The 24766-nt window shown below is 38.7% G+C and overlaps 1 protein-coding gene across 4 annotated transcripts in view; it reads left to right on the plus strand.

Annotated features, from left to right (window-relative positions):
• The window catches only part of Serinc (serine incorporator TMS1), a 120823-nt gene that overhangs the window by 45367 nt on the left and 50690 nt on the right, over positions 1-24766 (plus strand). The window contains exons 5-9 of one of the 4 annotated variants that reach the window (XM_067158097.2): positions 861-945; positions 8747-8930; positions 10327-10527; positions 17763-17801; positions 23755-23790. In XM_067158097.2, coding sequence (XP_067014198.1) covers positions 861-945; positions 8747-8930; positions 10327-10527; positions 17763-17801; positions 23755-23790 — 545 coding nt within the window. The remainder of the gene's footprint in view (positions 1-860; positions 946-8746; positions 8931-10326; positions 10528-17762; positions 17802-23754; positions 23791-24766) is intronic. The other 3 variants (XM_067158099.2, XM_067158100.2, XM_067158101.2) reach the window with 3 other exon arrangements.

A 24766-nucleotide genomic window follows, 5' to 3' on the forward strand; every position in this document is an offset into this window, starting at 1 on the left:
ATTATTCAAGTGATAATGTTTCTTTGTCCGAATCAGAAAGTGTGTACGACTATAATAATTCAGCACCTGCAGTAAGAAGTGTGTGTTATGCAAAAACTGGTTGACTTTTTTTTTTTTCAGTGATACATCACTTTACACAGTTTAATCTCTCCTTGGATCTAATTCACATAGAATCTTGATATTTACCATGCTGGTAAACAATGATATAATCTTTCTACTAACATGAATCACAATCTAGTGCAGTGCAGTGAAGTGAACACCATTTCTCAGAATTACCTCAAAACTTTCAAATCTGAAACTTGTAACTTTGTTTCCATATTTTTTTAAATTGAACCGTTGTGGTTTAGTGCCGTGACTCGCTTGCAGTGATAATAAGTGACATATACTCTAGAAGTTTCCAAACTTTCATGAACTTTCGTGTTATCTTTACTGGTGTGTCTTCCATACAATTTTAAAAGAAGTCTGTGCACAGTGGGTAAATATGGCTGACAGTTTTGACACATCCATCAGCTGACAGGTTGAAAGCGAAAGATTTAATCCTGAGCAGCTACACGAGGAATATGATATCACTGTTTAACACATGATATTCAGACGCACCGTACAGACATCGACTAAAAACCAAGAACATTGAGTCTCTTTTTCATACTTTACAGAAATTTTCTTTTTAATGTTCAGAATACTGAATCATGATTGCTAGTGGTTATTTAAAAATATCAGAGACAGAAAATGTCAGTGGAGGAAGTCTTCAAGGCAAGACTTTTATGGGACTATGAATGTTCCTGGTTAGGTTTTATTTGTTAAGTAGTTATTCAGATTCATAACTACCTTGCCAAATATGTGTGGTTACGTTTGTGTTTCAGGTATGCTGCTCTGTTTGGTGCTACCTTCATCAACTATGCTCTAGCTCTCACTGGCATTGTCCTCCTCTATGTGTACTTCACAAAGGTAAGAAAAATCAGTAGAGTAGTTTTACAAATTGTGACCCTTTAAAGCTGAAATAAATCTGAAATGAATTGTGCGATGAAAAGTTAACTAGTGAAGACATGGTAAATCCTGCTTATACTGGAACTCTTTTTATTATTAATGAAGGTTGCAGTTCACAAAGTGCTGTGTTTTAACACAGTGCTGTATATTATGAACATGCAAAAAAAGGAATCAAATGACTAGTTTGCAGTCTCTAATATGAGGGGAATCAAATATAAACAGGATTATATATTTTAAAATTCATTTATTGAAAAACACAATGCAATTACAATTTATTTTGCACATAGTTTCCTGCTTTGGAAATGCATTTGCCCCAGCGTATGGGCTTTTTGATGCCCTCATCGTAAAATGTATAGGGTCGTGTCACCAGCCAGTAGCACACAGTCTTCCACACTCTTGTAATCTTCAAATCATTGCCCTCTTAGAGCTTCTTTAAGCGGTCGGGACAAATGGAAATCGCAGGGTGATATGTCCGGGCTGTAAGGAGGATAATCAAACCTTGCTGTAAAGCCTATGACAGACCTCCAAATGTCTCGACTTCAGATTTTCGGTCAAAAGGAACACACTTTACGGAACTGTAGGTCGTTTGTGATTGCTTGACAGCTCCCATAACTGATTCAGACTTCTGCAAATTCTGATACTCTTGCCTGTCGTTTGTCGTCAATAATGTCTTTAACCGCACGGATGTTTTCGTCTGTAATGCTGGTCCGAGGACGGCGATTGTGTTGCTGATTTTCCACGTGTTCTCATCCTTCCTTGAACTTTTTATGCCAGGCAAACACGCGTCCTTGACAGTGTTTGATCACCGAACTAGGCAGTCAGTCTCTGCCAAATTTCCGTCGCCACTGTAACTCCTTCACGAGCAATAAATTTGATAATTGTGTTGCGCAGTGGAGGGGTGCACATGTTGCTCAGACATTGTGAGCGTTACTAATGAAACGGCGGGGAATATCTAACAGCATGCTCTTCCCACTAACGGCCAGTCCTACCAACTGTAGATGTTCATGAAAAAAATCCCATTTATATTTGATCGACTTTCATAGTTTCTCGTCCCACATCTTTCAAAGTGTATTATCGTGACATCTTGCAAGTGAACGCTGCATAATGTCCTCGTTCTTTGTTAGTTAATGAGTTCCAGAACATTATTAGAAGCAGCAAATTTCTGAAGGTCACTCACAGTAGATAGCAGTCCTCCAAGCTTGCGTATGTTCAGTTCAGGTCCCTTTCTTAGCCTACATTGTCAGTTTCTTCCAATGCTTCATTCCCAATGTTTTTGCCAACAATATTGACGTACTTCAGTAGGATATGGTATTTCTTTATGAAATACAGTAGAACCTCAATTACATGTTCCCAGAAACTAAGTTTGCCTGGATTACTTGTTCAAATTACGTAGTCCACGAGCATACAAATTAAATAAAGTTGTAAAAATCCCACATTATCTGTTCCTAAACTATTTTCTGGGTTAGCCATCGAGAAATTTCACTCCCATTAACGCTAAATCCTCGATCAAGCTTTTTTCAAGAAACTGTATCTCACGAAAGCACGGCTATGGCATACTTCCAGATCTGTGTTAACGTCCCATCATTGCGATTATTAGAGCAAGTACTATACTGGAAAAGCGATCAGCAGTGAAGTTGCATAAGGGACCATCTTAGCGTCTAATTCGGATGGTATTGCTTATAGAATCCTCGGAAATCGTAAAGCAAAGAGTGGCCTAAACAATTGGAAGGAGACAGAGGGCATTTTGACAGCTGTATTTGAAGACGGAACGTGATTTGTCAAATGTTCGTACTTGTAAAATGTCCAGGTTATGTGCAGGGTCAGCTGTTTTTTTTAAATTTATTTTTTAGATTGTATCGCTGAACAGGTTTTTGGCACTTCCCTCAGGGCACTGTATAGTTCCTGAGTTTCAGACAGGAATTTAAACTGGTAGTTAACACAAATGTAGTATTTGAATATTATCGTATACGATTGTTACCAGGTTCCCTTTGGGAATCAACATCTATACGATCATGTTATTGAGACCAGAATAGATGTTGCACCTTACGTACAAAAGGCCATGGGAGGTTTCGGGATTGCCTATTACTGTTTTGGTCCTAATATAAGGCTGGGAATTTTAAGTTTTTGTGTTAAAATGTTATAAAAACTGCAGTTTTATTCGTACCAGCTTCTACAGAAAGTGTGCGCTTTTCAGCTGAGCTCAAGCTCACCGATAATGGTAATTTCTGAAATTTTTATGATTTTTTTTCTCTTCCCAATTTGATTGTGATTAGTGATGGTCAGAATTGAATATGATGCATTTGAGAACTTTTGAGAATCAATACTTACATTCGAATCCATATTCTAGAGTTCAGCATTACCTTCAACAGTCGATGTAGGCCTAATTTACACCGTACAAGATTTCCAGAAACTGACTATGAACAGTATACCGGTGACCAAATTACAATGGAATATTAAAAAAGGCATTTTGGCCATCCTGATGGGCGCTTTTATATCTAATGTGCTTTATTTTATTAGATTAGAGAATTAAAAACTACTTCTTTTCGATTGTTTGGCTTGGCATTGTTAGATTTTTCGAAGAGTTTGGCTGATCAAAGTTGCTGAACTGAAAGAACTTTTCACAGGAAACTGATTTAAGTTCCCTCAGTAAAACTGAACGTAAAGTTTCGAGATTTTTAACTCTCATACCAAAAATTGTTTGAAGCCGGCCCTGCGTTCTTACTTGCGTGCCTCCCACCCGGAGGTCCCGGGTTTGATTCCCAGCTAGGTCAGGCATTTTTACCTAGATATGAGGCTGGTTCCAGGTCCGCTCAGCCTACAATTACCTTTAGTTGAGGAGTTGTCTAATGGTGAGACAGCAACCCCAGTCTAGAGATCCAGGAATAACGGCCAAGAGTATTCGTCAGACTAACCATGTCACCTCGTAATCTGCAGGCCTTCGGACTGAGCAGTGGTAGCTTTGTAGGTGATGACCCATTGGGGCCGTAGTTGGTTTGGTGTAGGAGTGTACGTAAGATTATAATTATACGTATTTCATTTTTGTGACATTTAGTGCTAAATTGTTGATGGTTCTTTCATTCCCAGATTTTCAGTTTTCCCGTATTGTACTTTTTTCTTTTATGTGGTCCTGCCAAAAATTGAGAATCGAGGTTCCACTGTATTCACAAACGTGCAATGCTGGCTTTGTATCATGCAAAGACATGCCTCCGTCAGTACATGAACGCTGTAACTTCAGCATCACCTCCACTCACAATATCCGAATTAGTATTAGAATGAACATTGTCCATTTCTCTTCTTCACTTTCTTTTTTAAAATTTGCCTATTTGGGATCACGCTTGTTCAACCATTGGGCTTTGATCTTTGCCCCAGACCCCCTGTGAGTGAGGGACACAGATGAATAAACCCACGGTATCCCCTACCTGTTATAAGAGGTGACAAAAAGGGGCCCCAGGTGTTCTCAACTTGGTAGTGTGGGTTGGCGACCACAGGGCCCTTAGCTGAGTCCTGGCATTGCTTCCACTTGTGCCAGGCTCCTCAATTTCATTTATCCTGTCCAGCCTAATTTGGTCAATTGTTCTTTTCTGACCCCGACGTTGTTAGAGCATTCGAAGCCTAGGGAGTCTTTTATTTTCACGCCCTTTGTGCCCCTTGCCTTTCCTTGTCAGTTACTTCATTTTTTTGAAGTGACAGGTCCCTTCTGTTCTCTCTCTCTCTCTCTCTCTCTACCCCCTCTGGGTGGGGAATGCAGATGAAGAATACACCCATGATATCCCCTGCCTGTTGTAAGAGGGAACTAAAAGGGTCAACCAAGGGATGATTGAATTAGAACTGTGAGAGTACTTGTGATTAATACAATCACGCGGGGAACACCGTAGTACCACTATGTGGAACACCGCGGGCTTGTGTTGTCTGTGATTAGTACCCACTGTGTGAGGAACACCCATAGTGTTCCTACATTAGGAACACTATGGGTTTGCGTTGCCTATGACTGGGGCCATTAGGTGAGAAACACCATAGGTCTGTATTACCTGTGCGACTTGAATTACTTCTGAGTAGTACTACTGTGTATCTACTGTGTGTCTACGTTACTTGATTAGTACCATTGCACGAGAAATACTGTGGTTCTACTTTACTAGCGATTTTTAACTTTCAATATTGCGAGTTCATCCATTCATTCATTACGTTATGAATTTTGGACTGTTAAACTGTGATTATTGGTCTCATTTCGTACAGTTAGGGGCTGATGACCTAGATGTTTGGCCCCATTATACAATCATCATCATCATCATCTTTGCCCCAGTGTTACGTCTTCACCCAGTGTAGCTCCTTTCTTTCCTCCCACCAATGTGTTTATAAAATTATTAATGTCGTTTGTCCATTCAATTCCTAACTTGCAAGATTTAATGGACTTAATGATCTTACAAATGATTCATAGAACATAAAAGTTTTACCCCCTGTGGGTGAGGGTGGTAGAATAACACCCATGGTATACCCTGCGTGTCATAAGAGTCGAATAAAGGGGGCTTAGGGGCTCTTAATTTGGGGAGCTTAATTTGGTGGCTACGGGGCCCTTAGCTGAGTCCTGGCGTTGGTTCCACTTGTGCCAGACTTCTCACATTTATCTATCTTACCTGACCCCCGCCGCGGTCAACTCTTGTTCTTTTCCGTAGTGATGTGCACGAATGACTCCTGGAATCGCGAGTCGGTTCCTGCAATTCCAAGACCGCACTCAATGTCGCATGTGAAGAATCAGTTCCGCGATGCCGTCACCGGTGTGTGCTGGGCGCACTCATAGAGTCGTCCATATATGTTGGGCAAATTCGAACATGCAGTATTTACTGTTTCTTTTGTATACGGCATAGTATAACACCCATTTAAATTAAATGTCGTATTCATTGTTACGAATGAATTACCGTATTTTCTCGCATAATTAGTGCCCTTGCATAATTTACGCACCTCAATATTTTTGAGTCAAAGGTGGAGAAAAAAATGTTCACATATTTGATGCACCCACTTTGAACATACATCACGCAGTTCCGGATGTGTTTCGAAATAAAGATGTCAACTACTCTGGTAGTAGCCTTCCTATTGTGAAACCGGGCATTCCAAATAACGGGCAAAGTGCTGTTATCAGCTGGTAGGAAATACCACTGCACTAGTTCAGAGAGAGAATCAGCGCAGAAGTGACTTAGTAACCCTCTTTCCCAGTCTGGTACAAACGTATTTTACGAGTGTTTCAGGTACGGGGCATGCATTTTCTCTGACCTCAAAATTTAGTCCGCAGTGAGCAGGTATTCAACTAATACTGCATTATATAAACTCACGGTGATCAGTTACGCCGAAACATACGGGAATAGGGCAGTGGGCCACAAGTATTCTCTGTCCGAATGCAACACGCACTGCTGTGATTACCGTGGTGACAGAAGTGCACGTCAAGCGACCAACAAGTCTCGCAAAGCATATCGCGGACCAAACGGCGGCAAGTTTCTGAAAGTAAGAGAGGATCTGCTTAAATATGTGATTTAGTTATGCAACATTGCATATGCCCTTTCTCACGAAATGCTGTATTTTAAAGGACGAGAAATAGCTGCTTCAGATGGAATCAGTGTCTCAGATTTGAAGGTTAGCCAAGGCTTGATGATTAATTTTATGAAGAGAGATGGACTTTCTCTTCGACGAGGAACACCATTATGCCACAAAATGCTGAATGATTTCAACCAAAAATAATTGATTTTCATTGCTTTGTGATTGAGAAGCATAAAGTGAAGGAATATTTGCTCTCCCAAATGTGAGCCACAGGTTGGACGCCAATCAGTTTCCATATGCCACAAAATCAATAAGAAAGGGACATGGTGTTATTGTACGCGCTACCGCAAGCAAAAAAGAATGATGTACTGCAATGCTATTCTCTTTGGCAACGCTTGCTGTAACAAGTGACGGCAGAAAGCTTGCACCTTATGTTGTTCAATAACGTAAACCATTGCCTAAAGTAATCCAAGAACTAGGTTGGACACGTCAGTCGTACAGATACAAACGGTTTGGGGAAATATAGCAGGGGTTCTTCCTTAGATGCCCAGTCCTTCTCATATTGGACAGTTTTCTTTTTTTTTGCTGGCATGTCATTATGTTCTTACATGAATTGTACTTTTATTAATACACATTTATTTCAATTCAGGTCGTATTGTCACTCTTAACGGGAAGAATATTTTCCAGTGTAGGTACTTCAAAGCCACTTGTCCAACTTACCTGATGTAGCCTATGCGACTTTTCAGAAAAAGTCTCACGCCAGAATTTTACTCCAAATGACGGTTAACCGCAAATGAGTTCAACCAATTGCGTGTATATTATATTTGATGTAGCTTTTAAATGTAAATGAATTGTAATTTTTTTTAATATATCGGAATTCCTCGAATAATTTACGCATCCAAAGTTTTCGCCTGTATTTTTTGTCAAAAAAGTGCGTTAATTATGCGAGAAAGTACAGTATACCACAAAATAATGAAATAATTTAACGTTAGTCTGGATATAACATTACACCTTTCGACTCTGGGTGTAGCAATTGACGTTGTTGATGCTTATACTTTGTTTTGCTTCTATTGTGGATTTCAAATGTCGCTAGTATAAGCATATAAAGTCTGTGGAATCACATTATAGTGTCCTGGAGTTATATACTTTAGTGAGAGCAGGCATGGCTTGTAGAGTGACCTGGTTATAAAACAAAACTAACTTGCATTACAGAATACATTTGTGCTGCACATGTTTACATACCTGCATCACAGGTGGTGCTATTATCTCGGAACTGATTCCAGAATTGGGTGCCAGATTCCCCAGGCATATGGAATGCTCTTCGCGATTCCATTTGCAACCCAACACTACTTTTCCGACCCCAACCATATTACGTATGACTGCTTAGGTAATCTTCATTTTTTAGCCCTTTTGTGGTCTTTGTCTTTCTGTGGCCGATACTTTTTTTCCCTTCAATTTTTTCCCTTTGATCAGTGTTAATAGAGAATGGTTGTGCAGTTGTACTTGCTCTTAAAGCAATAATCACCACCACCACCACCTCCCTAAAAGATTGTTTATAGCACTTGTTTTTCTTTTGGTAAATTTGGAAGCACCGAGCTGAGTAGCTCAGACAGTAGAGCACTGGCGTTCTCAGTCTTACTTGGCAGGTTCAATCCTGGTTCAGACCATTGGTATTTGCAGGTGCTCAAATACGGCAGCTCATATCGGTAGACTTACTGGCACGTAAAGGAACGCCTGCTTGACAAAATTCCAGCACCTCGGCGTTTCCAAAAACCATGCAAAGGTGATTAGTGGGACATAAAACCAGTAACATCATAAAGAGTTGGAAGCCATTCTTTAGTTAATATAACTTTTTAAGCTTTCCACTTTTCAATCTGTTGGAACACAGAATACAAATTTATGAAAACAAAATAAAAATAAAGACAATTGGTTTGATTTCTGTAGGAACATCTCAAATTTTTTCAGATCACTTATTCCATGCGTAAGTTGTGCAAGTCACTTGAATATTAAAATTCTAAATCTCCAAATTAATGCATAATAAATGTCTGATAAAGCTATTATTTATAGCTGCTAATTATTAATGGGTTTGATTTTGAGTAAGTGCAAAAGTCACCTGAATATTAAAATTCTGTCTCTCCATAGATATTAAATCTGTGGTAATGGTTTTGTGAAGTTAGTGGTTTAATTGTGTAAAAGTTTCTGTGTAATGCATGCTTAATCAAGTTATTATTTATAGCCTGACGCTTGTGCCACCAACAAGGCCTTCATCTCTGTGAATCTCATCCTGTGCTTCTTGGCAAGTGCCATATCCATCATGCCCAGCATCCAGGAGGCTCAGCCCAAATCTGGTCTGCTGCAGTCGTCGGTAGTCACTTTGTACGTTGTGTTCCTCACCTGGTCTGCTGTGTCCAATGAGCCTGGTGAGTGTAAAAAGTATGCAGTACTCTCTATACTTTTTTCAGCTTGTTTGGTTAAAAAACCTACAAATCAAGATTAAGCCATTTTGAATGGTGAGAAAACTATTTCAAATTGAAGTCATTCACTCTCAAATCAACATTAACCTCACTGTTCGACTGGTGGGCCAGCACCTACATTGTTTTTCTCGGGGAGGTCAAATGTCAGGCGGAACCCTACATGTGATTAAACAAATACGATTGTTAAGGATTCACCAATTCAATACAGATTTTAAAGGTTAAAAGGTTCAATGGTTCCCTTTTGAAGCCCACTACAATATGACTGATTCACGCTCTAGGAGGATCTTTACGCCAAGTTTGAGTGTTTATTATGCACATTTTGTTAGATGAGACACGTTTAATTTGGTTTTTCATTACGTGGAGGCACAGTGTATTAACATATCAATAGTTTTAAGACTTTCTTGTGATTAGTTTGCCATGCAAAAATAAAAAAGCTTTATGGCTTGATAGATGTACTTATTGTATGCATTTTAATTTGGTGGTTCATTCCACAATTTTAATGGGTCATGCATTAGTTACCCTATGGATATTTTAATTCCCATTGTTCTGTTTTTTATTACTCTAAATGTAATAATGGTTTAGTACTTATGTAACTGAAGGTGTCCACTAGGTGGATGAAACCTGTACTTACAATTGCTATCAGGTGATATCTGATATCAGATATCTTTTATCTGATTAAATAGTGTATTGAATTGGTGGATCCTTAACAATTGTATATGTTTAGTGACATTAGTACAGGACCTTCGAAACTTTCAGTATGTAATAGACCTCTCAGGTAATTCCAATGAGCCAGTACTTCATGTTGTGTGTAAAGAACGGGGACTTGCAAAAAGACAGAAATTAGTATGAAGGTCGATCAACCTGTTCCTGTACATCAACTGTTGGTAGGACTGGCCCCGCGCTTCTGCTATGCTTAGACGGGACCATTAGGAGTGGGGAGAGCATGCCGTTAGATATTTCCTGCCGTTTCGTCAGTAACGCTCAAGAGTCGCAACAGGAGCACCACTCCACTGCGCGACGCATAATTATAAATATCGATATTTAGGAATTTCATGATCCGTATTGAAGTGGGATTACAATAATTGAAATTACATTTATAAAATTGAAATAAAAAATAAAATCCTGTTTATATTTGATCCTCCTTTGTAAGTGTGGTTATTCATGGACAAATAGAACTTGTGTGTGCGTTTATTGGGTCATCCTGAAATAAATTAGAGTAATAAAACAGGTCGTGTTTTATTCGTAACTATTGTGTTCCTTTCTAGTTCCTATCTCTTAATATGACTTGATTTGTTATTTATTTGTTCCTTTAAAATACTTTTACCACATTTCTTTATTCCAGATAAGCAGTGTAATCCTGGCCTATTAGCTTTTGTTGGGAATTCAACCACTGACCAGACGAGCAAGGTGTCATTTGATTCGGAGAGTATCATCGGCCTGGTGATCTGGATGTTGTGCGTTCTGTACTCTTCCCTGCGAACTGCATCAAAATCCTCGAAGATAATTGTATCGGAACACATGCTGGTCAAGGACACCGGTGCTGGTTAGTGGAATGTTTGAGTAGTTTTATTGCATTAATCCGTATGATTCAGCAGTCCCCATCCTTTTCTTTGGATATTGAATGAATTCAGCACTGTGTCACTGCCTGGTGAAGTGTTTCTTTTATTCTCTTGCTTGCTTGGTTGTCACTGTCTTGTTTGGGAATTATAGTAGTGCTCTTTACAGACCGTTCTCCTGTAAGTAATTAACCCCTTCCCTCTGTCCACCTGCACATTCAGAAGTGGTTAGACACTTAGATGGAAGGTTCTGTCCTTGTGCTGTCCTAGCTTTGGCATATTGCATCTTGTTATCTAAGAGGTCAAAGCTTGCTGTTCGAGTTGCAGTAGTGTCTTGATTATCTCGGATAATGTGGACCAAGACTACCTTGGACAACCAAATACTCTGATAAAATAGATCGTTACTGAAAATCTGTGGTTTGATTAGAAATTAGACAAACTTTGTACTTGCATTGATAAATTTTATCTTTGGTCTTGTATTGATTTAATATAGTTAAAAATTCTTAGCAAGAGTTAACATATATTGTCCACTTATTCAATACCAAAATATATACCACTTAAATACAGCTGAACTGCTTAAAACGTCCGTCTCTAGCGCGTTTCCCTGGTTATTACATCATTATTCCAAGGTCCCAGTCCATGTCCTATTAAATACTGTACATGCTAAAGAAACCTGGATAGCACATTTCTGTCACACTTTAATACGTTCATAACCCGCACCATAAGAAATTTAAATTAGCATTCCTGGCCACGTGCGCACAATAGGCCAGCAACAACTGGCCTTGGTAAGGATTTGATAGGGAACTTAATTTCATGGCCCCAGAGCATGGGTGCATGTCTGCCTACAGCTGCAGGGAGCATCAGTCCCAAGCCAGTCTCATTCTCTTTGCATCTGACGTATTGGCTTTTAAATGTATGTTCGTGAGGCCTCTTTCAGACAGTGCGGGTTTGACCCATTTCCGCGCTTAGCGGCCGGTCCGCCTAGGCCTAAATGAAGAACTGATTGTTAAGATAGAATCTTTCATATGATGCGGGGGGGCAGAGAGTAACAGCGCGCAGGAGAAATATTCGAGAAAGGGTGTCTTTGCCCCACACCCACAGTTACTTGTTATTGGGTGTTCGTTTTGATGCATGTCATCGTACACAGCGGATCAACCGTGCTCGCGACATCAGTACTGCGACCTGTATCAGAACCCAATAGTGTACCTATAAGAAACTAGAAATGGATTTTGACAATACACAGAAGTAAGCCCTCTCTCAACCATTTCGCATATTTATTTTTCATTTTCAATTTAAAAGTTATTTGTGTGCTTTATTTTCCTGTGTGGTTTATAGCAGCTTTTATGGAACCCAAATAGACTTTGAGAACTTGGTAACTTTAATGTCGGAAATACCAGTGGTCTCGTTTTTGGGAAAGCACGATATCATTTAGACCTGTTATTGAGAGAGTATCCTAAAAATTGTACCCATCTCGTTCTTTTACGAAATGTGAAGGCCACAGAATGATTGAACTATTTTTGTATTTTCTGAAATGTGGAAGGTAAGCTAAGACTGTGATGGTCCATATTTATTACCCACACTGAAGTGTTGATAAGGATTCACTGGAAAGCGCGGGGAGTTTTCATCACTCGACCCGCGCTGTGTGTGTGTGTTTGTGTGTGTGTGTTTGTGTGTGTGTGTGTGTGTGTGTGTGTGTGTGTGTGTGTGGAAAAAACCAGCCTTTTACTGCGCTGTCTGAAAGAGGCCTGAGTGACGTGTAACAATGTGCGTAAATTAGGCCTACTGTACCTACGTATATGGCTGACATGTTGGTGCTTAATTTTACGTTCGTAGGTGAATTGTGTAACATACATAAATTAGGCCTACTATACTTACACATAGTGGTTTGCAGGACATTCAGTTATGGAGAAGAAAGCTAGACAGTTTATAGATGAAAAATTAGTTTATTGAGAACGTGGATGCTAAATCACAGATTAAACATGTGCAAATCCCCCAGATGTTGGACCTTGCTGCGATAACTTAAACATAATTGTAAGCAACGTGTATAGTTTGCGTCTCTGAGGAAGTTTTCCTCGATTTTTTTTTACTACGTTGGTGCTCTTAAAATGTATTATTTCATTAATTATAATTGTAAACACTTGTTCCTTTGTTTTTATCTTAATTATTTTTACATTCAAACCTAACCTTAAATTTAACAGTGTAATCGTTTCTAATTTTTTAGCACGTTCCATCCTTAACTTTATTTTTCGATCCTCACATAAACATCTTAACCAGTTTTGGGTGTACTCTGTACAGTCCGTTTTGACTTTAAGGTCATCTTTAGCTTTTAATACAAATAAGGCATACACAGAAAAAACATTAGTCATTTGAATAAAACTCAGAATTTTTTGTTACATTTAAAGTGCTTGTTAAACCATTTAAACATTTTTCCTAGTAAAATTAAACTAATATATATACATACAAATTTTTCTTTCTCGTTGATTTTATTCACATGAACGTAATGTTTTTTTCTGTGTATATCTTATCATTTGTATTAAAAGCTGAAGATTACCTTAACATAGGTTGAAACATGTCGTTTTCCGGGCGAGTTGGCTGTGCGGTTAGGGGCGCACAGCTATGAGTTTGCATCCAGGAGATAGTGGGTTTGAACCGCACTGCCGGCAGCCCTGAATATGGTTTTCCGTGGTTTCTCATTTTTATACCTTAATTAAGGCCACAGCCGCTTCCTTCCCATTCCATCGTTGATGCGACGTAAAGCAAAAAAAATGTTTAGATGTACTGACTGGACAGACTACTGTATTTAAGTGGTGTATATTTTCGTGTCGAATAAGTGGACAATATTCTTGATAAGAATTTTTAACTAAACTCCGTACTCATTGAAATCAACAGAATGAACAAATCTGGTTAATATTAACTCTAGGCATTTAAGAATACAGTGAAACGTTGTTAGTACGTTCCTCGTTAAGTTTTCTCGCTTAGCACATCATAAATTCGGAGTCCTGATTCGTCTTATTAAATGTATATAAAAATGCCTTGCTCGTCACATCTCAAATTTTTGCTGTTACTGTTTAGAAAGTTGTATGCTACTTCAGAATTCAACCTTTACAATACAAATTAAATTTATTCCTTTCAGAATAGCATTAAATCATGGTAAATGTTTTGTCCTCTTTCAAAGAAATCTTCAGCCATCAAAGTTCAAGAATCAAAAATAATCTACAATATATATTTAAACTTTGAAAGACACTGGATGGTTCTTGTTATCTGGTCCTTTCTAAAACATACAACTTCCATAACACACATCTTTACAGAAACGGTAGATAACCTATATCTTTCACTGCATATGTACATACATGACATGAAATGCACGCATGTTGAAAAGTCATATCAAGTGTTTCCGTATCCCTGTTGGATAGTTTTTATGCGTATATCCAGTAGTACGTTTCCTCGCTTAACAAGTTTTCGTTTCTTGTCCCCTGCAGAATGTATGATACGTATACGTATAAAGTAACAAAAAAGTGTAGTACTGGACAGTACAGAGAAAGCTTATACTCTCGTTTAAAAAGTCCTCTGTTTGATACTGCCGCCATGTTGCGCAGATGTCACAGCAGCATTGTAATGTATCTTAGAATGAGTTTGATCCGTATTGACAAAAATTCACAATTATATGAATTGAAGGAAGGTCCATGTGTTCAATACAGATTAATATAGGACATAGTTTATATTCAATACATCACAGGTTTGGTTTCGACCCTTTAAAGACCATCTTCAGCCATACAGCTAAACTTGTCAGTGTATGTAAAAGGGATGTAACATGTATGCTTAAATAAGTGAACACTTTAAAAACTATAAATTTTCAGAATGTACTTATTCAGAATGAAACTAATAGGATTATTAATTCTTGTTATATGTACAGCCAGAGTAATGTCCTATTTTACAATAAACAGATAATCTAAATGTAATTCACTCCTTCATAAAACCAATGCACATATACACTTTAAATTGTTAAAATGGTTCTGTGAGCTATTGTGTTTACATCCGGCGATAAAATACAATCTTAGCGGACTGAACTGACGAGTCTATTGCAGTTGGAAACTATATTTATCGTATAGTGTCAATCGTGGCCTACAATTTGGCCTTCAGTGAATGTATGCATGGTTAATGTGCTTAGTTGTTGACAAGTGTGGGGTTGAAGGGGCCTTTTGTAGTACATCCGATCTTAAATCCAAATATTTCTGTGGTGGACTATTTATTAGTTGATATGGATCATGGTTTGGCATACTGCATCCCGTCAGAATGTGTGTATTGAACCGGTGGACCTTCCTTAAATTCTTATAATTGTGAACCTTAATGTCTGCATAGAGCAGTGTGTGACTCATTCTGGTTTCTTAATTGGTTATGTCAACTTCTTCACAATCATTTTTATCTTAGAATATTAACTGATAATGGTTTCATCAGTTAGTTTATACTATTCATCATACAAATGTTGTGTTTTTATGCTCATTTGACTTACTCCTGACATAGTGATTACAGTATTGTGGAACCTCTTTTTTTACCAAGCAAGTGGCTGAGTGGTTTCGGGCACATTGCTATCAGTTTGCATTCAGTAGATAGCGGGTTCGAACTTCATTGTCAGCAGCCCTTGCATAAGCTTTATATAGCAGCAAGTGACTATAAAGGAACAAAGATTGAGCAGTGTATACACAGGAGGCTTGTACACAGATTATTAGTAATAAATTGCACATTAACGGTGTATAAACCTGATATAAAAGTTATAACTGGTTATTAGTAAGACTGATACTTAAGTGAATAATACAGTGTGAAATATCATCCATACACATTTCTTCGCTTATAACTACAAATATAACCACTTGCCTTGATTTTAAAGGTAAATATGAGTAAATCTGTAGCTTCTGCTAATCTAAGTTCATCTAGGTTAATCCGAGAAAATATGCTCGTTAAATTTGATGTTGGATCAGGCTGAAATGATAATTCTTATACAACCAAAATTCTCTGTTCAGCTTGACTGAAGTCAAATTTCGTTGCTGATCATGGATTAACTTTTTATGTAACTGGCCCTGAGGATTGTCTTATTCACAGATACTGTATGTACTGGACACAACCTAATTAAACTAAAAATCTTATTTCCAGTACAATGCAGTTGTGAAAAATCTAATGGCGAAGTGCTCGGGACCTTTTTAGCATAATCAGCATTTAGGATTCTTCCTAAACCTTGTTTAAATGAAGCTGCAGAGTATCATTCCAGATTATCAAAATTCCTGGTTATTGTCAGTTAAAAGTTAAAACAGTGAAGTTCAAGCGGTTACGTAACAGTGATTAGCAGTGAATGTAAAATGGGTGTCAGATTTTAAGACCATTTTGAAGATGTGCTCTTGTATCTGAAATAGAATGAAAATGAGCGCAAAAGGTATAATAGTGGAGAGAGGCGAAAAACTTAATCATTTCTTCTCGAAACGATGCAAAATAACCTACAGTTTTCAAAGTAGAGAAATCATTGTTTCTGCTAATCATTTTGTGATTTTATTCATTTCCTCTGTTTCGTAAGGACTCAATCTGTCTTTTCATTTTCAATAACGTGTTTGTGCCTGATAACTAATTCTGCTACATCTGTTTCAAAATCTGAAAAATGATATAACCTTTCTCTTTTTCTTCCATGTTGCTAATAAGTAATTTAAGCCATGAATATTCTTCCAACCAACAAAGGAAACTCAAAATCTCCATAGCACGTTCGTAATTCTCAGTTTGCAAGAGAAGCTTCACTTTAAATGTTTAATTCCACTGCCAACTAAACTTGTTTTAGTAATTGTTGATTAAAAATGGTGCTCCACAATTTGTTGTAACCAGTCCTCAAATTAAAAACATCTTTACACACACACTGGTTAGGCAAATCTTAAACAAGGTTGATGCACTTGGCCTTAACCCTTTCTGGTCTGGCCCTGAATATCCCTGACAAATGTTCTGGACTGTGCATTTTTAAGGATTTAAAAGAAAATTGTATCTCCCTACCTGTAGGAGATATTTGCAGGATTCTTTTTTTTTCTTTCTCCTTGTTTGAGCATCTAGTTTTAAGAAATGTTTCACATCAGCTCTCACGTGAGATTTTAAAATTCTTTATATATTATACCATGTTTTGCAAATGAAAGGTGACGGATTACTAAGTTCAGTTTTCTGAAATACTGTTATATTTACCCTATTTTGATAATGTGAAATATGCATTGCAATTACAAAACAATAACAGTGACATAAAAAATAATTGTTCAATAATTAAAAAATGGGAGCTCTTATGAAATGTTATTTATATTAAAAATTTTTTTCAAAAGTTGCACTCAAATGTAAAATTATTGTTCCATTTACCGCAAAAGACTTCTATTCAAGAGAAAATAGTGTTTTAAACATAATTTGCCTTTGTGTGGTAAGTTTTTAAAAAATCTGGCATGCAAAGTCCTACATCGCACATTGAGCAATATGTCTCTTGCTTGGCCCATTTGTGCATAAAATTATAATTACATTCCTTCAATATCATCTTGACTAACATCACCCTCAGAGCCACTATTCTCGCATAAAGTATTGAAAATATCTCTTTCATCAAGCACTTGTTTGCCGTGAGAAGCCATGTCTTGGAGCATATTGAGTGACATCTGCTAATGCATACAAGTCAAAAATATCATAAATTCCGACTTAAGACAGATAAAACTGCCATCTGTTTAAATACTCTTGTAACTAATACACGAAGAAACATGATGTAGCCACCGGAACGCATGCATAGCTCGTTCCAGATTTTTAGTGAATTGTCAAACCTTACTAAGGGCTATGCTCGCGGCACGGTGTGAACGTAATTTTAGCCACTTTGACCTATTCTCACAGTTGGACAGGAAAGAGTTAAATATTTAATGAGTCTTTTTCAGTTTCTCATTTTGTGTTTGTAGTGATCAGTCTTTGAACTGCTTGCGAGTGAAGCTTTTGCACTGTAGTGGCATTTAGTAACCAATAGAAATGGTATTTATTGAAGTGAGCTTGTTATAAAAATACTGTTTGAAACTGACATAGTGGTAGAAATAAGAAGCATGAATGTCTTCTGTGTTGTCCTTGCTGTTGTAAGGTGACTTACTATTGTACTTGTGGTGTAATGTCCTTGCTTAGAAACTCGGTGGGGCTTCCTTCTCACTGTTCAGTCTTTAACTGGTATCTCTGTCTTTCTCTCCAGTGCGGTCGGAGGAGGACCCTGCGCTGATCGCTAATGAAGGTACGGCAAGTCTTAAGCCCCCCATCCTTGCACGCAAGTAGTCCTTAGAATCAGTACTGTACTTCTTTATATATGGCTTTCTATGTCATATCCAGCCCAGAAGTATGTATAAGAACATATCTGTACTTTTTAAATATAAATCAAGTTTTATAGAAACACAATAGTCTCCTCAACAGGGTCTTCGACAGACATGACCCTGTCTAGGCCGAGCTATACGCTTACATCGCCTTTGTTTTACCAACATTTACTTATGGCACAAGACAGGAAATTCTTTCAAAAGTGACTTAAAATGACTCAAAATACCACAGTGCTGAGAATCATGCTTGTTATTGTAGTAAAATGGCAGGACCAGTGGCATATGCTGAGATCAAGATGTGGGTTACTACTAGACTTGGGCTACCCCTTTTCGAATGAATGTCAAGCCCTAAGTGTTTTGAGCTGCAGCCAATAGCCAACGGAGTAGCCTGCTGTGTTGTCAAGGCTGCTCCACAAGCTACTGCCCTGGCCTCTGCCACTATCGATACTAAACACCTGATCAGTAGAGTTGGTAGCGTAAGGTTTAGCAAATTAAAGTCCAGCTTTGTGGCTAAATGGATAGAATCCTGGTGTTTGGTCCGATGGTCCTGGTTCAATTCTCAGAATCAACCCCCTCGTACTGTTAATTCCCCTGGCTTGGGGACTGGGTGTTTGATGTCTTTGCCATTCATTTCATCATTAGTTCACCACCAAGCCTATACAGATGCCATGCAGTGTTGATGATGGAGGATGATGATGATGATGATGATATTATTAAAATGTTGAATTTTACAGCATGATCTCCCTTGAGAGATCAGTTGTGGTGTCCGACCCATTATTGCGGGTTCTATTCCAGCCAACAAAAGAGAAGACTAAGCCTGAAAGATTGCATTTCATTTTAGCAGATCTGCTTACAAACAGAAAACTATCCCTGCAGTATCTTCCTACAAGAATGTGGAAGTAAACGCGAGTGAAATACCAGCACTTGGGTATCTGTAAGTCTCAAGTATGAGATGAGGAATGCATGGTTGTTATTTAGCAGTGGCGATGTGATGGAGCAAAGCCTAGCACACCTCTACCCCCTGGTCCCCACATCTGTCGGACATACAGCAACAAGCCGCACGAGGGACGCAGAGCCTGGGCTGCAAGATCACTCTGCTGCGTTGCTCTCAGAAATACATGCAACTTTTTTCTCATTGCTTTCTAGTTTTGTCAATGGAACAATGTGTCAGACGCTTACATTATAATGTGCTTTAGATTTCCATCGTTCTCATTTGTAGTTCGGGCTTCACTGATAGCCTCAGTAGCCCTCAGTATACGCCACTGGGCAGGACTTTTGAGCAACAAACATTGTCTTGGAAGGGACCATTACCGCAAGCACTGAGGCACATTGCCTTAAGTGAGTGGCATATTCTCCATTGAAAAATGGACAATGTAATCTGGGATGTTTTCAGGTCTGATATGAAAATGTACAGCGTTGACATTGGCAACTGAGAAGACATAGCTTGCAATCAGCTGATGTTTTGGTGTAGCCTCTAAAAGAGCCCACAAAGTTTCGAACAGCAGTGACAGACAAGAGTTCTATAGAAGAGATGGTAGAAAAGACCGAGAAAGTCGGCGAAAAAACAAAAAATCCTCCAGGTTCAATCAATGAACCATTAATCACGGATCTGCATTGAGGACTTGCCCAGGTGGCAGATTCCCCATCATTTGTTTGCCTAGCCTTTTCCTAAATGTTTTCAAAGAACTTGGAAATTTATCAAACATTTCGCTTGATATTCCAATCCCTTACTCCTTGTTCTATAAATTAATATTTGCTCCAATTTGTTCCCTTCAATCCCAACATTACTGTATCTTTGTATTATGATCTTTCCTACTTTTAAACAGCTCCACTTGGACTTATTTGTCTACTAATGACATTCCAAGCCATCTCTCCACTGACAGCTTGGAATATACCACTTAGTCAAGTAGCTGCTCCCAAATCATCGTAGCTCAAAGTTTGCACCATTTTCGTAACGCTACTCTTTTGTCGGAAATTGCCAAGAACAAATGGTGTTGCTTTCCTCTGGATATTTTCTGGTTCTTGTATCAAGTAATCCTGGTGTGGGTCCCATGCACCGCAACTGTACTCCAGTTGCGGTCTTACCAGAGACTTGTATGCCCTCTCCTTTACATCCTTACTACAACCCCTAAATACCCTCATAACCACGTGAAGATATCTGTACCCTTTATTTACAACTCCGTTAATGTGATTACCCCAATGATCATAATTCCTATAGAGAGAGTTGGCCTTGCAGTTAGGAGCACGCAGCTGTGAGCTTGCATTTGGAAGATAGTGGGTATGAAACCCACTGTTGGCAGCACTGGAGATGGTTTCCTGTGCCATTTTCACACCAGGCACTAGCCCTTTCTTTGCCCTTCATCACCATAAGATCTATATTAGTGCCATCAGATTGCAAATTGCTCATCAAAACAGTAATTAAAACTGAGAGGACTTTCCCTTTTGGTGAAACTTACCTTTTCATCCTGCTTACCATAATACCATTGTCCGCAGTCCATCTCACAACATTGTCTTTTTGTAGTCACTCAGTCCTATGTCTTATTTACTACTCTATACACAGTATACCATCACCTGCAAGAAGCCATATCTGTGCTTTCAGTTCTTTACTCATCATTTTATATAAGAAAACAAAGGTACAGTAATACTGCCATGTGGGACTGTTGCTCTTAAAAATGACAGGATCACTTCACCTACTGTACTCTTAATTTTCTTAGTTCTGTATTCTAGAAATTCAGCCACCCATTCGGTCGCTCTTTTGTATAGTCTGATAGCAGTCATTTTCGTTAATAGTAATCTATGGTATGCCCTATCAAAAGCGTTTGTTAGGTCAGTAGAAATACACTCCAGTTTGACCGCTTAAATCTAAAATATTTGCTATAACTTGCTGCAGTCCTAAAAGTTGAGCCTCACTGGAAGAACCTATCCTAAACCTAAATGATTTTCTATCGAACCAGTTGGTAATTTTGCAAATGTCGTCTTCGTCGTTTAGGCCTACTGAGGACCATGGGGCTCATATCTACTCTTCGGTAAAGGTGTTGCTTTCTTCAATACTCCTTCATTTGCTGACTGTGAGCCAGCTTTCTCTCCTCTGTCCACTTAGTTCCTGTACTCTTCTTACTTGTAAGGGATGTTGGGAAAACTCCATGTCGGATGGCTTTACGGAACAGTAGTCGGTCATGAGTTTGTCCCAGTGGGATATCTAGTTGTTCAATATCCGACTTAACTGACGTGATCCATTTGTTCTTAGAAGCCTTGCCTCTTCCTGTTACAGTTTTACAAACGTATTAAATGAGAGCGTGGTTTTCCTGCAGCTTAAAAACAAGGCAAGCTGACTGCCCTGTAATTATCTGCTTTTTTGTTTATCACCCTTTCCCTTGCACACTGGGGCTTGAGACCAAAATGCCATAAATCTGACCTAAGCCTAACTGGCTCCTGCCCACAGTTAATGGAAGAAACAAAGGTCACTATGTAGGTAGTAGTTGCAAGAGAAAATCCCTTATAAACCCGTGACGCTAGGGGGGGTTCTGGTGCCAGGTATCAGGCCTATTGTATTATGTTAACAGATCTATCCGTTTTAGTACCTTGCGTGTAATATACTGTAGTTAAAGCTTTACAATATCAGCAGATGTCCATTCGCGGATGCGGATGACATTTTTTTATATCTGTGCAGGGCTCTACAGATATGGCACGATACCCCAACCCTTTGCCTTTATCCTGAGGGATCTTATCAATCCCAGCTTCTTTTCTAGCTTTCAACTTTTAAAGTAGTTTTGGTAGATTTGATGTGCCAGTATTGCAGTAGAGCTTGTGGTCCTAGAATTAGCCACTGCAGACATCTAGGACCCCATAATCGGTGACCCTGATGCACTTGCAAGACAACATTGTACTCACCAGGGAATGATACGATTCGGTTTTTAAAACGGGCAGGGTAAGTAACTACCAATGTTGGGTTCAGTTCAGATTTTTAATGAGTGTTACATCATAGGCAAATGATTCTCAAGAAATTCATGTAACCTTATATTTAAGGGTAAGGCCAATTAGGATAATGGGTACCCATTTTGCAATTCATGTTGAATGGAAGGAGGGCTGAGAGCAGGACCTAAACACAAACAGAACCAAAGTAAAATTAAAAACAAAACAAAAATTAATGGAAACATTAGTATTTCTTGTAATATTAGTTTATTGAAACAATGTACCGTACTAACGATGGAAGTCTTCACGATGTTGATCAGATTTGTTTCAAATTTTGCTTGCTGGTAGTTTAACCATTGGACCTTCCAAAAGTGCTCAGATTAATATTTAATTTTGTTTATTTAATGTTGGAAGTTGTGAAAATATGTGTACTGTAGTAAAGATGAGTTCGAGGATGATGTCGCAGTTCTTCAGTTGGATTGTCTGCATTCGTTATTGAGCAGCAGTTTCGTCTTCCTCCTCCTACCCTCCCTCCCCAAGGCAAGACTTTTGGCTCAGTTTTTCTACTGGATGCTCTTCCTGATGCCAAACGATGTATTCACTATCACTTGTCCTTGTGGTTGCTAATGTGGTGTGTTGTATGTGAGTAAAGAGAATATACGAATTTCATGTTTCTGATCTGTATTGACAAATATACAATGTGTAATGGAGTATATAGAGTCCACCTTTTCATTACAATCCAATGATAAATATATATATTACATTTTCATAATTGTTTCGCGACGTAAAGCAACTAGCAGAATTGTTTCTTGGACCGAGCGGGTTGGCCTTGCAGTTAATGGCACGCAGCTGTGTGCCTACATTCAGGAGATAACCCCACTGTTTGCAACTCTGAAGGTGGTTTTTCGTGGTTTCCCGCTTTTACCCCAGACAAATGCTGCACCTGTACTTAAAGGCCACCTTGAAAACGTAACTAGTATGTCGGTAGTTAAATGCAGACACTTGTTATATAACATTATTCTTGTAAAAAATCAGGCTGGACATCTTTCATGTGAAACACTTGAAAATGTGTGATCCAATTAGATGCTGATGCATGCTGTTTTCAGTATGGATAAAGTGAGAAAACTTCAGTTACTGCAGCACTCTTTCAGTGCATACATCTTTGCGTGATTGCACTGTCATTTGTTTCTTTCTCGCTGACTTCTCACAGTGGACGTGATCGAGCAGTGCACAAGGCTGCCGACTTTTGAACTTACAAACTTATGACTGTTAGTGACAAAATCATTGACGGTGAGAGCAGTGTATTCAAAAAGCTGAAGTAATATTGTTTTGATTGCTAGGAATGAAGTCCTGTTCGATTGTATCTCAGCCAATGGAAATGCCACTGCACGCTTGAGCAATGAATAATGGCGTGTGATGAATCATATTAGGTTATAAAAGTAAATGTACTTCTCAGGGACGGCAGATGTGGGCCTGGCTGTCGTATTGAACACATTTCTCCTCTACAAGGTATTCCATATAAGATTTGTAACACTTCAAATCCCTTATGATGCTATAAAACTTACGCTGCGCATATTGAATTTCTACCGATAAAGTTCACACGCCGCAATAAGAAAATGATGTTTGTTGTTTGAAGGCGCCTAACATCTAGGGCAGTAAGGAAAGGACATGAATGAAGCTGTGGAGGGACATCTAATCTAGGAAAGCAAAAACAGAACACACTTATTTTGTCTGACAACTGGACTGTGAAATGAACTGTGGTTTGAATAAGCAGAAGCGAAGTTTGACCCTACCCCAAGCCCCACTGTCACCGCTTACCGCTTAGGTCTGAGTCTAGAGCAAGTCTTTCATTTTAATCCCTTTTCTCTTCTGCTATAACAAAGGTGGTAGGAGGCACTTTTCTCTGCATTTTTTCCTCTCCTGCTCTGATCTTCTAATCTCCAACTTCCTTGTGTATGTTTTCAGATTCTGATGTCACCTTTCCTCTTCTCCATGGCACAAGTAAGATTCCATAACTTGGAGTACAATTCTGTTGTAAGCTTAAGCAAAACTGGACCACTCTTTAAAAACCGGTCATTATGTTAGCTTCTCAGTGTATGGGACTAATGCACGGATCATGGAAAGCTACCACCTACCAGGTAAAGCTTAGTTTCCATTATCATGGAGTGCAGCTGAAATAGTGTCTGTTTCTGTTAATACAAAATGTAGATGTTGGAAATAGATTTGAATGCAGTCATCTTGGTATGATGGACTGTTATTTGTCTAAAGTGCAACGTATGGGCAACTTCACGATGGTGCTAGGTGGACAATGGACTGCAAGAGCCAGATGGCAGGAAGTCTTCACACACACACTGCAGCCAAAATAGATCTTGGATCTCTCCCAGCCATTCTACTCTACATCAAAATTTAAAACAGCTCTTCTCAGAACCGTGGGATGAAGAACATAGGAACCAAGATTATCCTGCTACTCAACATACAGTAGGACGTGAGACAACAGTATTGACATAATCGCCAATTTTATTATTTTTTTTATTATTATTTTTTTAAATCTTGAGAGTACAGAATGTAGCCAGTGTACCGTCTCCAGTTTATGGGTGAACAATGTATATACATGAGGACTTTGTTGATTGTAAAGTAGTAGGATGTAAGAAACACAACGAAGTAGAAATTATAATAATGAAAATCAAAGTTGCAGGAGCAGCAGTGGGAGCAGTAAATAAGCCCCTTCCTAAATACACTGTGATCAAACTCTTTACTACCCAATATGCTTCACCAGGAATTTACGGGGGAGATTTCCATAGTTGACACACTGATTGGGTATGTACAACCAATGGCTGCAATGATGAAATCATAATGAATTCAACAGTGTGCACACCCCTAGCCTATGATGGTAAAGATCTTAAAACACTTCAGACATTACATTCCCTCCAGATTGCAGAAAGATACCAGCCCACACCTAGCTCCTGGCTACAACACC

Source organism: Anabrus simplex, chromosome 14 (assembly GCF_040414725.1).
Source record: "Anabrus simplex isolate iqAnaSimp1 chromosome 14, ASM4041472v1, whole genome shotgun sequence".
Taxonomy (NCBI): domain Eukaryota; kingdom Metazoa; phylum Arthropoda; class Insecta; order Orthoptera; family Tettigoniidae; genus Anabrus; species Anabrus simplex.